General features: G+C 46.9%; 1 protein-coding gene across 4 annotated transcripts in view; it reads left to right on the forward strand.

Moving 5' to 3' along the window:
• The window catches only part of RNF220 (ring finger protein 220), a 338,401-nt gene that overhangs the window by 286,329 nt on the left and 34,676 nt on the right, over nt 1-17,396 (forward strand). For 3 of the 4 annotated variants that reach the window (XM_032765616.2, XM_032765614.2, XM_032765617.2), the window contains 4 exons: nt 11,047-11,143; nt 12,319-12,405; nt 14,285-14,340; nt 16,669-16,747. In XM_032765616.2, coding sequence (XP_032621507.1) covers nt 11,047-11,143; nt 12,319-12,405; nt 14,285-14,340; nt 16,669-16,747 — 319 coding nt within the window. The remainder of the gene's footprint in view (nt 1-11,046; nt 11,144-12,318; nt 12,406-14,284; nt 14,341-16,668; nt 16,748-17,396) is intronic. The other variant, XM_075067568.1, reaches the window with a different exon arrangement.

Below are 17,396 nucleotides of genomic sequence, written 5' to 3' on the forward strand. Positions count from 1 at the left end.
CTATGCAAAAAGGGTGAGATCAGTGCTCTGACTCTGCTTAGATACTTTTTTAATGAGACACTGCAAAGTTAAAAATCTTTTTTTTTTTTTTGTCCAGTTCTTCTAACAGAAGTGAAGCATATCCTAAAATATTAAAGTCCTATGTACTCTTCAGTGTGTTTACATCAATTTTTAAAGCTGACTAGTCTAGTTTCACTATATTTGGGGGTTCTCGGTCAATGACCCAATGCATAGGGAAGGTTTACATCTCAATAGATTGTTTCTACTGTGGTGGTGTTGGACTTTAGTTTTTTTAGAAGTTTCAGTTTCATATTAGTCTTTATTGAAATTTAAGAGAACCTAAATGTTGTGCTCAAACTGCTGTACAGTGTTTGTTTAAAGGGAGGTGATCAACTAAACACTAGTTTCTAACACCTGAAATCACTGTAGCTGAGAAGAGATCTGGTGGGGGAATATTCTCTCCTTCAGTTTGCTTAGTTCATTTGACAGTGTTTTGAGTGCAGTTGGTTCCTCTGTGTGTGAATGGGTCTGTCACACAGCAACAAGGGAGGGAGAAAAATTAATTAAAAAGGAAAAGTGGTTGTGAAACGACCAAAATTGGCAGGGAGAGTCAGGGGGCAGGCTTAGCATCTGAAACTACTCAGTTGTTGAAATTGACTAGATTTCAAGTTGACAGTATCCCTTTAAACTTCTATTTTCCTCGATGTTAGACATACAGCATAAGATCATCTGGTCCCATCTGCTGCACACACAGAGTTGCTCCCTCCAATCCATTTTTCTAGTGCTTTGTCCAGTCCAGCTTTGAAATTCCCAGGCTTTAAGACAGTCATTTGATAATTTTTCAGACCGTCTGCAGTTTTGTTAGAATTACAGCCTACCTCTTGGGCTCTCAGGTCAAACTTCAGCCTTACCCACCAAGTCGCTGATTGACGTGATTTTAATAGCATTTTAGAATACAGTTAAGTCTGGGGCAGTGAGATTTTTCTAAAGGAAAAGTGCTTGCGGGTCTCGATGGCTCTAAACAGCTCCTGTCTCTGCGTGTCGTCTCTTACGCTCGGCGGTGAAACACATTATCGAGTAGTGCCCGGAAAGTGGCTAACTGCGTTTGACACACGCCAACTCCCTGCCTCCACACTGGATAATTGCATTGTCAACTGTTCAGCAAAGTGGCAGGTGACACTGCAGCCCGATTGATTGTCCTAGCATCGAGGCTCCTAAGGCTGTCAGCCATCCAATCGATAGAGTTTACACAAGACACCGTGACTGCATCTGTAACTAATTTCAGTTTGAAACTCGCAAGACACTGCTATCCCTATGTCCTGGCTTGTGTTCTGATTCACTTGCATCCTCTCCCTGGCCTGGGAAGTTGCTTTTTCCTTTGAAAGTGCATCTTGGTTTTTTTTTTTCTGTTTTCTTTTTTCCTTTTGGAGCAGCAAGTGAAGAAATCAATGGTGTGTTTTGTGGTTTCAGATTTGAGGGCATTACTGCACATGGCTAACTAGCAGCTCCAGTTTCGCAATCAATAGGCTGATCAATTGATTAAATTAACACTGATTTTCTTTCTTCTTTCTGGCCTAGAAAAAAATTAGTTTGGAGTAACGCATGTGGGTTTGGCTTATAAAATTTAGGCCTTGTTATATCAGCCCGTGACCATTTCCACCCACTCTTTCTCCTCTACCCACAAATAAAATCTCTCTGCCTATCATTACTTCAAGCAAATGACAATGGGGCCTGCGGCTGGCGATGGCCTCGGTAAGCCGGGGTGTCGCTTTCAGCTGTTCACCAGTCTCGCTGCTTCATGCTCGGCTGCTTTAGAAAGGGCATTCTGTGTGCTGCTTTATTATTGGCAAAGTTGTGACATTCCTGTGTGCTTATTGATCCAGTGATGTGAATCTGCTTAGTGATTCAAGATTACTTTAATTCCCCTCGTCCCTTTTTTGTTTCCACCCTCTCTCTACGGGAACTAAAGCTTTCAGAGCCACCCTTCTTCGATCATGGAAATCAAGCCAATGGCTGCTAAGACCATGATTCTGATTCTTCTTTTGTATTGCAGCAGTGGGGTTTGAATTGCAGCCTTCCAAAGAGCTGCAGGGTCGTCCCTCAGTGCATTACACAGGCACAAAGCTCCAGGAAGCTAGGTAGGAATTGCCATATTGGATCAGACCACTGGGCTGAGTGTACACTTCACTGCTTCACAGGGAGGCATGGAAAGAAATCCCTGCAATATTTCTAGCCAATGCCCCAATGTGGTGTGCGGGAGAAACCAAATCCTTCCCAACTCCTGCAGTGACCAGTTCATGTCTTGAACCATATGTTTGATTTCCCTTATATTGGCACGTGTTGCTACCAAATGTTGTTAGTGGTCATAATACCATGCGGCCTTTTCTTTAAAGCCAGCTGTTCTTCTGGTTGTTAGTAAAGATCACTACAGGTGACTAGGACACTGATTGTTCAGTCTAGTGACCAAACGGCACGCTTTTACCTACCAGCCCAGGGGTAACCTGGGAGGGACACATCTACTGGATAGGCCACTGCAGATGTGCTCTTCTGTGTCCATTTCCATGATAAATTGCAATTCTATGTGAACTGGATTTGGGTTCCTGACATCACTGGGAAATACAATTCTGTCCTGCAAAGAGCTTTCCATGATCTTGGAATGTACATTTCCCCTGGTGAAAGTTGCTAGCAAAATTCCTGTATGTTAAGTCCTGTGGTACATGGGAGTAGAGGAACCACTTGACTGTCTGATAATCGGATCCGGTGAAGCATTATTGATCTGGAGAAAGATGGCTGATTAGGATGGCCTCTTCTTCTGCTCCCCTCTGTAAAAAGAGAGAGAAAAAGCTTTCTCTTTCCTTCCAATGCACTTTTTAAAAATCAAGCCTCATCTGTGCCATCTTGTCCTGTTAGCACTGGTTTGGGCTATTTCAGCAGCTGGGGAAATAAACCCGGGGTAGAGCTGTTCTTAGGAAGCTTTGAGGGACTGGTAGTGTCTCTGCATAAAATGCTTGTATTGCCTTCTTCGTTTTTGCTCTCCAAGCAGAAAGTGAGTGTGTCAAGGTTTTTTACCCACTTTGAACTTTGGAGTACAAGAAGTGGGGACCTGCATGAACACTTCTAAGCTTAATTACTAGCTTAGGTCTGGAACGCTGCCACCAGCCAGAATTTAGTATCTGGCACACTTTCTGTTCCCCCAAACCTTCCCTGGGGAACCCAGACCCAAACCCCTTGGGTCTTAAAACAAGGAGAAATTAATCATCCCCCTCCTTTTCCCTCCAGACTTTCCCCTCCCTGGGTTGCCTTGAGAGGCTTCACACTGATCCAAACTCTTTGGATCTTAAAACAAGGATTACCCACACACACCCTCCTTTCCCCCACAATCCCTGTGGAGTTTCAGACCAATCCGCCTTCGATTCTTAAACAAGGAAAAATCAATCACGGTTCTTAAAAAAGAAAGCTCTTTTAATTAAAGAAAGAAAAGATAAAAATTATCTCTGTAAAATCAGGATGGAAAATGCTTTACAGGGTACCCAGATTCATATAGACTAGAGGGACCCCCACCCCAGCCTTAGATTCAAAGTTACAGCAAACAGAGGTAAAAAATCCTTCCAGCAAAAGAAACCTTTACAAGTTGAGAAAACAAACATAAGACTAATCCGTCTTGCCTGGCTATTACTTACGATTTTGAAACATGAAAGACTGATTCAGAAAGATAGGGAAAGCCTGGAATGATGTCTGGTCCCTCTCAGTCCCGAGAATGAACAATGAACCAAAAAAAACCAAAGACTTCCCTCCACCAAGATTTGAAAGTATCTTGTCCCCCTATTGATCTTCTGGTCAGGTGTCAGCCAGGTTTACTGAGCTTCTTAACCCTTTACAGGTAAAAGAGACATTAATCCTTAACCATCTGTTTATGACAGAGTGACATTTCCTTAAGAAAATACACTGCCTGTGCTAGAAGGGAAGGCTGTCCTGAGGCAAGTTATTGCAGTGGGTGTTGTGGGTGGGGACTAATTAGCAAAACCTACAGTCTTGGAAACTTACGAGAGGCTTTTTCTTCCTGAACATGTGTAAATTACCTGTGAGCAGCACAAAAGCTTCTCTTCCAGCCAACTCAGCCCCCATCAGACCTGCGCACTGCAGAGTTGTGTTTGGAGTCAGACCCACTTGTAAAAATGTTTTATTTTTGAAGGAGGAATTGAGAATTTTATAATGTTCCTGACCAATGTTCAAGCCCTCCCTCCTTGGAGCCCAGCAGCTAGAACTCGGATCGGCTTCAAGAGAGTGTCCCAAGCACGCACCAGCTCGACCCCAGCCTGCAGACCAGTTTTCATGCTGTGGGCTGTTGCTTTTCCCGGTCCCTCTGCTCAATTAAGAATTGGGTGGTGCAGTCCCTATCAGCTCAGCTTGCTGAGGCTCTGAGCAATGGAGGTGAAAAGTGGGACCCTTCAGGAAGCAGGAATAATGCCAGGAGGGATTTGGTCCTTAAGAGTCCAGTCTCTGTTCTGTTTGCGTACGGTGCCTAGTAGAGTGAGGTCCTGGTCCCTGAGTAGGACCACTAGGGCTTACAGGAACATAACTAATAACTACAGTGTGGCACGGAGCACAGCGCTGAAGGGTTAGTGTCTCCTATTGGGTTTCCATTTGCAGCATACGCCAAACAAATATACTTAAAACTGAAAAAACGAGCTCACCCGCCAGGACGGAGTTGAACAGTGGAGCCTGGGCCAACAAGGGCTTTGCCTGCTCTGCTAGGCTGTGGTCATCTCAGTCTGCGCAACTTTGCTTCGTTCTTGCCTTTCTGTTTCTAGCTTCGCCAGCGTCCACATAGATTCAGGGTTCCTCCCTACAAGAGCTGCTGCTGATACTGCGAACTTTGACCATCTGTTATCAGCTCCTACAGGAGAAACACACAAGCTGAATTCAGGTCCCTTGTAAAAATCTCTTTATTCTCTAAATCTATAATCTAAATCAGATATTCAGTTAATGACGGAGTCTTAGACAGCTGGAGTTGGGTACACTGAAAATGCAGAGCTGTCCTCGAGGGTGTGTAGAGGGAGGTGGGGTTTGAGGAAGGCCCTGTCACATGCAAGATCGGAAAAGTCATTCCAGATATAAGGAACAGCCCCCGGGCTTGGGAGAAAGCACAGGGGTGCTGTGGAAACTTGTGTGAGGAGAAAAGAGCACTTTCTGCCAGGATAGCCATCTCCATCCATTTCTCATCTCCACGTATAGGAGGCCATGGGAAGCATTTCCATTGTCCTTCGAGCTTGTGGCCTGCATAGTGTCCAAGAGGCGCATGATATAGGCCTCCTTTTTTTCACATTGCAAAGTTTCACATCCATATTTCAGTGACAGTGTTGGTTATTCTGAGCTCCTAGAATAGTCAGAAGTAACTAGATCTTGTGCTAAGGGCGGTTAATGCTGTGTGCACCATTCTGGAGGGCTGCAGACGCTCTAGGTAAGTGATCTTGATAGGTACATTCTGATTGATGGGGGAGTTTGTCTCCCAAACTGTCACATGGTTTATAAAGGTGCCATTCAACGGCAGTGCTGGAATTGCTTGTCAGCAAACCTGGCTACAAGAGCAATGGGGATAGGAGACAGAAATGTAACTTAGTTTTTTCTTGTCTTAATGGCCCCAGTGTCTGACCTGCCTGCTCACTCTTGTTTGTCTGGCCCTTAAAGAGGCAGCTGGGATTAAGACTGTCAGATTTGCACCGCTTTAGCACCTGGAAGATTAGTGTTATCACACAGGGCAGCATATGACGTGTCTGCTGCAGACAGAACACACAGCATAAGCAGAAGAATGCTGCAGCTAGAAAATGGAATGATGTGGCAGGGTTCATTTTTAATCCGAAAGCAGTGTAATTACAATGCACTTTGGGCCTTATCCTACTCTCCTTCCTTGTATAATCCATATGGCTTCTCATGTGAGTAATGGCTGCAGGATCAGGCCTCTTACAAATTCCCAGATCAAACTTACACCTTAACTTTCAGGTGACAGCTGTGACTTTATTCACATGTTGGCCTAAAGTTCAGTCCTCGGAACTGTCCTCTCTGTGAAGAGGAGGGAGGCATTGGTGTTAAACCTCCTCTGTAGGTGGCTTTGCCGATAATAGTGAATTACTTTGTCGCTTTCAGACAACTAAGCCAGCCCAGAATAACCCCTCTCATGTTCTATCGCATTGTAATGAGCCATAAATCAGCTGGGTGAAACAATGTGATGTGGTGTCTCCTGGAGGTTCACATTTTGTTCTAGTACAACAGCCTCACTTACAAGTGCCACCAAGTACAAGCTACGCTCTGCAGCCGTCCCAGTGCTCCATTTCAGATTTTCCCTGTTTCGGGATGGCAGCATGCCCATGGCACAGGGTAGGCAGGAGGTGGGAGTTCCGAGTCCTTTTTACACTCGGAGTGAGTTAGAAGCAGGTGTGATCCTGTCAGGCTTTCCTTGCATTTAGTGGTCCTCTTAATCCATTTATAACAGCACTTGTCCAGAAATCTGGTTTGAATGAGCCTGAGATGAATAATTAATGTCAAGCGGTTCAGTCGTCAAATATTTGAACAGCTGCTTGGGTGTTTTCACTGGCTTTGTGCAGGGAGGCAACACCAGAAAAGTTACATCAGGAGGGACAAATTAAAACTCTGGCTTCAGACCCTGACCTATCAGAACTGGCCTTAAAACTAACCTTCCCTTGGGTGAAACATGTTTGAAAGTTGAAACATGTGTGATGGGCCATCGGTTTCACAAGTTGATCTCTGGTCAGGTGTTGCGTTGCCTTCCATTCTCTAGCGTTCTCCTCTATGTAGTGGCAATTCCATGTTCAATGGTCTTGTTGTTCAGTCTTGACGCTTCTCAGAAACCTGTTTTTTCTTCAGAGAACAGGAACCTGTAAATTTCTAAAACTTACATTTTGACTTGCCCACTAGGTAAGGGGTTTGCTTTTGTTCCACAGATTGAGAAATACAGTTCCTGACTCAATTTTGTTGACAACGCATAATCTATAACAGCTCACATTCTTGTTACAAAAATCCTCTCTCTTACTTGGTGAAGTCAGGATTGTGTGTTGGAGAAAAACCTAGGGCAGGGTTACCTGGGATTAACCTCTAAGTGCTGTCCCTCCAGGCCCAGAACTGGGAGTCCTCAGCTGATCCTTCTGGAAAGCATGCCCTCCAGCCTCTTCGCTGAATGTCTCTGTGCTGCAACACATCTGAATGTTTAAACCGTGCACTTTGTTTGAGGAGGCTGCCCTGCTTGGCATGGCTTTCTAGCTACGTCAGATCCTAATAAAGTATCTTCTTTCGTAACATACCTTCATGACTTCCCACACGCATCCTCCTCCCCCCCTGCCCACGAGGCAGGCTGGTGCTGGCCGGCTCCTGCTACCCGTCACCTCATCTGGCCAGCACTGCTCCCATTAGTATCATTAAAACAAGGTTTTCAAAAGTTACTAGCAATTTTGGGTACCCAAATTTGATGTGTCTTAAAGGGCCTGACTAGCGGGAAGCGCTGAGTACCTGCCCCTAAACTGAGGCATCCAAAATCACTAGTCTCTTGGGGTTAGTCTGGACTCAACTAGCACTAAAGAGACGACTAAGGGGAGATATGAAATCTCTGTAAAATCATGATCGATGTGGAGAAAGTAAATAAGGAAGTGTTATTTACTCCTCATAACACAAGAACTTGGGGGTCACCCAATGAAATTAATAGGCAGCAGGTTTAAAACAAGCAAAAGGAAGTATTGTCACAATGCACAGTCAACCTGTGGAACTCCTTGCCAGAGGATGTTGTGAGGGCCAAGACTATAACAGGGTTCAAAAAAGAAGTAGATAAATTCCTTAAATAAATTTATCTATTAGTCAGGATGGGCAGGGATGGTGTCCCCTAGACTCTGATTGCCAGAAGCTGGGAATGGGCAACAGGGGATGGATCACTTGATGATTGCCTCTGAAGCAGCTGTCATTGGTCACTGTCAGAAGACAGGATACTGGGCTAGATGAACCATTGGTCTGACCCAGTGTCCTCATTCTTATTGCAGTGTCAGACAGATGTTGTTTCCCTACTGGTGATCAAAGAAGAGACCTGCTTTCATGCTCTTTTGCACATGATGTTGAAGTAGTAGGAAGCTCTGGTGGGAAGGGAGTGAGGTTGTATAACAGGGAGGATGAGTGGATTGTGTGCATCCATGAAACATCTCAGGAAAGCTTTTTGTCCTATGGTCTGAATTGTCCAGCTTCCTTTATTGTTCTGCCATTGCACTTTATAAAACTCCTCTCAAGGCTAGTAACTCAGTACTGACTGAGCAAGTGGCTTATTCCATGGGCTGAGATGGGGGACCAAACTGAGATCTCCAAGGTCAGAATGGAAGTTCCCAGATCTAGCAGTATCGCAGGTGTTGAATATCACCGATTCCTCCAGTTCTCCATCAGCAACTCCCATAACTGAAAAAGGCACAGCAAAATCCGCCAAAATGGCACACGCTCCCCATGCACAAATGAGAGTTCGGTGAGGGTGGGGTTAGGATTCTGAAATCCAATGCCTTAATGTTGGTAAGCTACACCACTGAAGCCAGGCTAAATACTCTTAAACTCTGACCCTGAGCCACTGGACTCTTTGGCTTGGACGATTTAGAAACCAAATGGATGAAAACATGCTTGTTTCCCCTGTCCGTGGCATCCTTGCAGAGGGACAGGCAGGTAGAGGAACCAAAGGAGAAATCCCTTTTACACTCAATTGACCCCTGACGACACCACCACCTCCCTCAGGCGCTTGTTCCAAGTATTCATTATCTGGCTAGCATTCAGATCACTTCTGGGACTGGCCAAGTCTCTGCTCCAGGCTTGCATGATTTGTGTTTCCCACCTCTTGGAAAGAAAAATGAAGATCTGTACGTCCAAAGCTTATGGCCTTTGAGAAGTGATGGGCTACAGTAATGCCAGGTGCAGAAGACGGTGTTACTGGAGGTTTAATGTCATACTTGTAAATTTACCACCACATCTCTCGCTGCGAGTTCTCAGGCAGCATTGAAAGAACATCCAGCTCTTCTGACAGGTCTCTCATATTACTTTAAATCTTCTCCCAACCATTGTGATGAACTGAAAGAGTCAAGATTTAGTGGATGAGCCATTGCTGTGAGAGAAGGAAGCTGAGGATATACTTTGGCCACCAGTATATGGCAAGACTCAGCCTGTACTTGAAACACTTCTGATGGGCTCGTGTGGCAAAGGCGCTGCCCTGTATGCTTCTGAAGGCCGTGCCACTTATCACAAAACTGTGCCTTGCTTTCAGAACCCGGTGTTGGGTGCTGCACTTCCACGGGTGTCAGTAATCGCAGTTTGGTAGCTCTGGTGAAAATCGAAAGCTGGTCGTTGCTTTGGGAGTGGGAGCTGGCTGAGTTAATCTGGAGAGGTGATCCTGAAAACTGATGGAGTGCTGAAAGTGCCGCTCTTCAAAGGCCCTCGTTTTATACGGGGGAAGAGAAATATCAAGATTTTATAAACACATTTTATTAGCAGCTTAACTGATAACGTGTACGTTCTCAGAGACTGACAGTGACATACGGCATTCGAGTGGTGTCCTTGGAGGGCGATCTGTATCCTGTCTAGCTCCTACTGGGGATATAGCCAGCTAGAAATACTATTCCACCAACATGGGGGGGTCAGGGAGGGGGACGCAGATCCAGTATTGACAGCATAAACTGGGTTGAGAGCACAGTGGACTGGGAGAAGAGTCAGGCCCTTGTGTTGTCAAGAGGATGACTTGGGGGATTGGGGGAGTTCTGTTTTTATGAGGAGCAATTAATAATCCTTCCCCAAATTAGTATTACTAACTGAAACTCACCATCTCTTCCCTTCCTGGGCGCATTCACACTGCACAAGAAGCCTTTGCTCTCAAAGCCCAGTTAAAACTGACATGAGCCAGGGTTAGTGATCTGATACCAAAATGTTTTGACTCTGCTACAGCCCTTCAACATGGAGGGAGGATGGCCTTGTGATTAATGCATTGGATTGGGACTCAGGACATCTGGGTTCATTTCCCAGCTCTGCAACAGACACCTTGTGTGACCCTAGGCAAGTCACTTAATTATTCAATGCCTCAGTTTCCCCCTCGGTCAACAGAGATGTTGAATTGTAACTGTTCGGTGTAACCACTCTTGCTGTCTTTGTACAACATTTGGCTCAACAGAACCGCAATAACAACAACGTTAGAAGATGCTTCTTGCCTGTGCTGGCTCTCTCCTAAAGATTGGCACTTCTGATGTGGCTTCCTAAATAGTTTCTACTAAGTATTTGGGGGTACTCAATCCTGTGAGAGCTTGGGCACCCTCAGCTCCCTTGAGAGTTAATCAGGGGTGCTTAACGCTTCACAGGATCTTGGCCTATGCAGCACTTCATACTTCAGCAGGGATTTTGCCTGGGTAAGAAGTGCTTGTTAGGGCCCTTAACATTGGTGTGTTCCTTATCTGCTTCCCAGAAGTAGTTTTATTCTCATTCATGAACATATAATATTGGACAAAATTAAGCAGAGGCCAATGTTCATTACAAAAATAGGTGTTTTATTATCCTGGTGTCTGTTTGCCCCCACTGATAGTCCTCATGATGAAGATTCAATTCCCAGTGGCCTTATCTAATCGCGTTTGGCTGAGAAACCATGTGATGAACAAACTTAGCTACACCCAGTAACTTCTTTCCATGCTTGAGCTTTCAGCCATGAGTGAGAGACAGTCCCACTGTCTGAACCAGCCCTATAACCCTCAAGCTCCCCTTTTTCCTGGCTACAAAAAGTAAAGTTATGATGAGGGTGATGGAAATCTCTAAAATTCCCTTCATAATTGCAAATTAAACTGTCTCATTCTTTCTGATTGGCACTGGTTCCTTCTGCTAATCTGTTCAAAATACACGACTGAGCTCTGAAGGAGAGCCCGCGTAGCCCAGCCACTGGCCTAGGATTTCTTTCAAGGGATCGCCTTATGTTGCTCTGTGAGATGTTTTGCTACAGCACACTGATTCGTGATACTAGTCCACCCGTTTTATTCCCTCCAGGCTCCGGATTCATTATGTGCAGTGGCAAGGAGAATCCGGATAGCGACGCTGATCTCGACGTGGATGGAGATGACACACTGGAATACGGGAAACCACAGTATCGTTTTTGAGAGATTCTTACTCAGTTGGAACCAGAGCCACGTGTCTGATGCTTCTGACACCGTGACACAGTGTTGCCCTGTGTAACATTGAGTGAACCAGGCTCAGCCCCCGTGAGAAATGCCAGCAGCTCCCCACACTGCATATCATACACTTGATCCTTTTGAGTTATTTCCTTCATGTCTGCCACAACACTTCCTTGTCCTTGTTAGTTACCTATACCCCATCCTGGCATGTGCCTCCTTCGTCCACACCACCTTGTTCTGTGTCACCGAAAGTGAATCGTTCTCTGTCTCCGGTTTTCATACTCTCAGATTTTCCCAAAATGCACTCTGCTCCAGGAGTGTCCGAAGCTCCCTAAAAGCCGAACTGTGGCCCTTCCCGTTCCCCCGAGGCCCCACCCCTGGACTGCCTCGTCCCTGAGGCCCTGCTCCCAAGCCCCCTTTACCCCCCCAAGATCCCACCACCTGCTCTCTCCTCTCCGCCCCCACCCTCCCATTGCTCACCCTTAAGGCCAGTAAAAAGTAATGGGAACATCCCCTCACTCCCACCTCCTTGTTCCAGTGCACTTGCTCTGCTCCAACTATTTGGTTAGGGCTGGAGCTTCTCCATCCAGAAATTTGGGCCAGAGCAACTGGACTGTACTGAGCATCTCTAGTAGCTGTTTAATGCAGGCATCTAGCAGGAGGGGGAGCAGCCAGGCGATCTGAATTCCCTGAAGGCAGTATTTACACTCTGACATTCGGGGGTGATGAGATTTATTGTCTCTATTCTGTGATTTAATTAAACCTGTACCAGCTGCTGTGAGTCAGCATCTCTCTAAGAGTGGCAGTGGCATTGTGCTGGCTGATGCCTGCAGTGGAGCCGGCCCTAAAGTGTCTGTAAGCCAAGGTTGGTAACAGCTCTTCCCACATGTTACTATCAAAGGAATCTCTCCACATGGCACAGGGTGTTACCTTCCTGTCTAAGTTTGTTACCATGTTCTATGTTGCCTTTGAAATCAAAGCTCCAGGAAGCTAGCTGTTGAGGTAGATTGTCCGAATGAACTCGCTGTGTATCCTTTGTAGCTAAAGTTGGCTGGCTAAGCCCCCAGTGCAGCAAAATAAGGGTACTGCAGAGCACCCACTCCTCCCCCTCGACAGGCTGTATTGCTCCTTAACCCTCTGTGCGTAGGTACACAGAGGCAGATATCATCCCTTGCACTGGGGAAGAGCCGGGCGAAGCCAAAGAGCGGGAGGCACTCCGCGGTGCTGTCTTAAAGTAAGCACCTGGGCTTTGTATTGTTTTCACCAAACTGCCTGGGTGTGAGTTGAGGGGGAAACCCCATTCAGCTGTGTGTGTGTGACATGGCAAGAGAGAGGCAAAGCCACCCAAGAAAACAGTCGTGTGGCTCGGGCTGAATTCCCCACTCGGGGTGTAAGAAGGGGCAAATAAGGGTTTGGTTAGGGATTCGTAGAAGCACATTCCCCAGCTGCTCTGGCCACGCACATTCCCCAGCTACTCTGGCCACACCCATTCCCCAGCAGTGCCGCCTACTCCGAGAGCAACATTGGCCAGCTACTAACTTCTGGTGGAAAAGACACTGGTGCTGCAATCCCCCTCTGGGCAGACCTTTCACAGTCAGGGGCCCTGAGCTCTGCCACTCCCCAGAGCGGACTAGAGTTGGATAGATCTGCAGCTGCCGCTTGCATGCCGTAGCGCTGTGTGCAGTATGTGTCAACTAGCAGCGTGCGGGGGACTGCCCAGGGTGGGGTAGAACAGGCCAGTGGACCTCTCTGCATGCTGCACTGAGTAGAGGCAGATCTGTGCTGCTCCCTCGTGTGGCAGGCCTTTGCACTGGGAACCGAGAGCCCTGCCTCGCTTGTTCCAGGCTGTGAAATGCAGACAGCCAGGGCGACATGGGAGCCAGGCGCTGGGGGAAGTACTTCAGACAAATAACAAAATGACTGTGAACAGGGACCTAGGATTGTTTTTCTCGTCCTCTGCCCTGTATGAAAATAGGGCTTCCGTATCCCCTCTGTCTCTTAGACTGAGTGATCCTGTGAGGTCACAGTTGAAGTGATTGATAAAGCAGTGAAATGAAGCTTTCTTACTGCTTAACCTGTCACAAACAGTGGCTCAAAATTCGGTTCCACTCTATAGAAACATAGGATTTGCCATGCTTCATCAGACTTTTGGGCCTTCAGCAGCGGCCAGTCCCTATGCTTCAGAGTGAGGTAGAACCATTCCCCCACCGGATGAGCACATTGTGATGTGGGGGAATCCTCGTCAGTGCCCGCAGACAGTAGTGGGGAGGTGTGGTGTGGGGATTACAGCAGGAGCCTGGAACCTACCACGTCACATTCCCATGTGTGGCTCTGTCACTCAGACACTATTGCCTTGCAGTCCTTGACCCCCTCTCTGACTCATTTGCCCCATCTGTAAAATGGGGGTGATTATACTTCATATTTGCAAAGTGCTTTGAAATTCTGGCCAATTTCTCTGGAGAAATGCAGAGTGTAATTATTAGCTAATGCCCTGAAGCAGGAAGCTAGATTACCCTTTTAATGTAACCCTCTTAGCCCACAGAGCTGAAAATGTCACTTAGTGCTCATAATTACCTGGATGCCTTTAAAGATTCTCTTGTTCTGTTGCCTCCTTTATTCTGTTGGCTCACAAGTAACTGGTCACGACTGCCAGTTCTGTATGCTTTAGTGCAATGGGTGTCCCAAATTTGAAGCGTTAAAAGGCCCCGCCTGTGAGAAGGGGCAGTTATTCTTCGAGGGAGAGTCTGTTGTACATAGAGAAGCCTTTAGCCATTAAGCCTTTTGCCTTGAATCCTGGGTGCAAAACTCAGCCTTAGGTTACAAGGCTTCAGTCAACATCACAACCACTGAGTGGTTGAGCACAGACTGCGTGGGCACAGCAGGAGTTGGGCGCATTGGGAGAGCTGTGTGGGGAACCTTGTACGTCACTTGCCAGCACAAAGCCCAGTTCCAGAGAAGGCTAGTCCCTTGCATAGATGCCCAGATTTAAGTGGAGAGAACGTTTGTATTTAAGCTGTTGAAACCTACAAAAACCAGTGAGGCTTGTGTGTGCTGAAGGGGCCACGGACTCCCCGTGACCCGCTTTCAGCATTGTGTCTCTTCTCTGTTTTTAGTGGTGGCACGCCCAGTACCCGAATAACGCCAGAGTTTTCCAAATGGGCCAGTGATGGTGAGTGTTAAATCCATAAATTACTGTTCCTTCCTGAACAGGCAGATTTTCTCTTGCAGGTTTAGATGGAGGGTGTGGGGGACAGGGGAAGGGGGGTGATCTTCCACCTATTTTGAGTTCCAGTCACTTGCCTGTGTAGTGGTCATGGTAACTGCATGTCAGTAAAAGCAGGCGGTGATCTTGTGTATAGATAACCCTTTTACCCCCAAACAGTATCATTAACAATACTTGGTACTGGCAGAACACCTTTATTCTGAGGATTTCAGTGGGCCCCACACATATTCCTCATCATGGGCCTTTGAGGGACTGACCCCAAGGTGGAGACTTGTCAGTCAGAGACGAGATTAGAACTCTGGCATTTTGGGCTCCCCCTCCTGGGCTCTGACCATTAGGCCGCACCAACTTCCTGTTGAGCTGAATAATGTCATAAAATAGAATCTGAATGAAAGGGAGAAAAACAACTGGTGACTGCTTGGCCTGGTGACACAGGAAGCCAGTTGGTAACCAGTGAGTCCTCTTGTGGTGGGAGCCATATCTTGCCTCTTGGCATTGAGGGTCAGAGTGGGATCCCATCTACAGAGAACAGGGAGATTTTCAGGCCAGCAGTCAAGTAGTGAGGGTGGTGTCCTGGGGGCACTGCCCTCTGTGGTCAAAGTGTCTAGGAGCAGGGTATCTGTGGAGCCTGTCCCGCTGGTCAGGAGGCCTCTGTGCAACAATGGACATGGTAATGGAAATTCTCTCTTCCCAGCAGAAACCACACTGCCTTGGGTCATCCTCCTCCTCTGTTCACTTAAGCAGCTGTTAGAGCTTCACTCCCAGTGCTGCTGTTCGGTTGCTGGTAGCTTGACCCAGACACATGTTAATGCCGCCCTTCTTTGTTGTCGTCCCATTTTTTAAAAGACATATGAGATTAATGCAACCTCCAAAGTAGATCTTGTCCTCTGTGGTGTCAGCATAAGAGAATAGTGCCTCCGATTGCTGTTCCCGTGGAGTTCTTCCTTTAGCCCAAGTGGCAGAGGTCTATGCTTTTAGCATGGAGTGTCCTGGCTTCTGTCTCAGCTGAGGAAACATGGTGGAGGCTGCCCACAATAATAATCTGCGACAAAGAAAATGGTTTGAGCTGTGACTTGCATTGATACTCATTTGAAAGCATATGTTGTTCTTTGAGGTTTTTTAAACTCATGGGGGGGGGAGTATTTTTAAATGCCAGCGGCCCCCAGGCACATACCCATCTCTACAATAACAAACTAGTGGGAAGTGTGAGCAGCCCCCCAGTAATAAAACTTCACATGTTCCCGCTGTGGAGCCCCAAGCACATCACAGCATTGGGTAACTGCTGTCGTCCCTGCTTTCCAGAAGAGGGAACTGAGGCAGCACGAAGTTAGGAGACTTGCCTTCAGTCACCAGGGAGCGCAACAGCTGAACTGGGAATAGAATGCTGGTCACCTGACACTCAGGCCTCATAAGAGTCCACAACCAGGGGCTTGGGCAACTGCACAGCACAAAACTGCACAGTGTGGGGCTTGGACCTGGGAAGGGGAAGAGAAGGGTGAGGAAATACAGTCTCACCAGGGACGTTATAAATAAGTATATTAAGTGTTCTCTGTTCTTAATCACTTTCCTGTATGTGACACAGCACCCACATAGCTTCCTAAGAGACGAGAGAATAAAGTGTCTTGGATAAGAGAAATGGGAGCACTTACACAGACTGAATTAACTAAATCAGCTCTCCTTTAGTAGCTGTATCGGAGGGATGGTGAAGAAGCAACAGCATTAATGCTTGGTATTAGCCTGGGTTTCTATAGCACTTGTCACCCAGACACATCACAAGCTGCTCTGCATAGACTCTTCGGCCAAGATGGTGGCTAGTGACTTTAGGGACCCCTTTAAAGATACCTTGAAGGAGCCAGATTTGCAGAGGGCAGGTGCTCAGCAATTTCAGTCTAACCCCTTTACGGCATCTCTGGCTGGGTGCCCAAAATCTCTCAATCACTGGAAAATCTTGGCTTTTTATTTTATTTTCCTCTCGTGGGATGAATTTTGTCCAGTCCTGCCTTGCTGGAAACCTGCCCTGCATGGCTGCTGTAGCAAATCTTTTCTGAAATAAATCTTGACTGCCCATTGGGCATCCATCAGAGGTGAGGCGAGGGTGGAATTATTTTCCTTCTTGGATCTTACGAGTGCTCTGTCCTGGGCACAGGCCTTTCAGACAGCCAGGAGCAGGCAGCGTCGGTTCTGCAAAAGTGACTTCTGGGTCCTTTGCTCCTGCACCCGTTACACATTTAGACTTATTCCTTTCACTAAATGCCCTGTACCTTCCCTCCACAGAAATGCCCTCGACGAGTAACGGGGAGAGCAGTAAACAGGAGGCTCTGCAAAAGACCTGTAAGAACAGCGACATCGAAAAGTGAGTAAAGCGCGCAGCCCTGTGAAGCAACAGCCCTCAACTCTCTGAGCGTCAGGGTAACTCAGAGGCGCACACGGGCATATTTTGGCACCCTTCACCACTGAAGCAGTTATCCCTGAAATAAGCGACTTCCGTCCCAAACTAAATATGAGACACCCTGATCCTCCATCTCCCAGGATCTGAGCATGTTTCATCTGCACCCTTCTATCTCTGATTCAGGAGCCTGCAACCCAGTGTTTAAGCTGTGTGATAGCCCATTGTACTGCTGATAATGGGGGGTTGTCACCATCTCCTTCTCCTGCTAGTTCATGTACGCATGACCTAGGACAGAGCCATGTCATGCCCTTGGCACTGTTTGTTCCAGATTTCTCTCTTTTGGGGAACCTCCCCGCCTGGAGAGTGGCTTGCCCTGTCACACCCTCTTCTTAAAGGCTTGTGGGGAAACCCTGGCTGCTGGACGCCCAGCTGCGTGAGTGCCTCTGGAAATCCCAGCCTAGTACTTTCAAGATCCTCCATTGCTGCTGTGGATCATTTTAATTCCCTTTTTAAAAAAAGTCAGTTGATTATTGCCTAAAATCAGCACTGATCGGGTAAGGAATAGAACAGCTCTGAATGAGACAGAAGCAGGAGGGAAAATCTCTGTGCTTGA

The sequence above is a fragment of the Chelonoidis abingdonii genome, chromosome 7 (genome assembly GCF_003597395.2).
Source record: "Chelonoidis abingdonii isolate Lonesome George chromosome 7, CheloAbing_2.0, whole genome shotgun sequence".
Taxonomy (NCBI): Eukaryota; Metazoa; Chordata; order Testudines; family Testudinidae; genus Chelonoidis; species Chelonoidis abingdonii.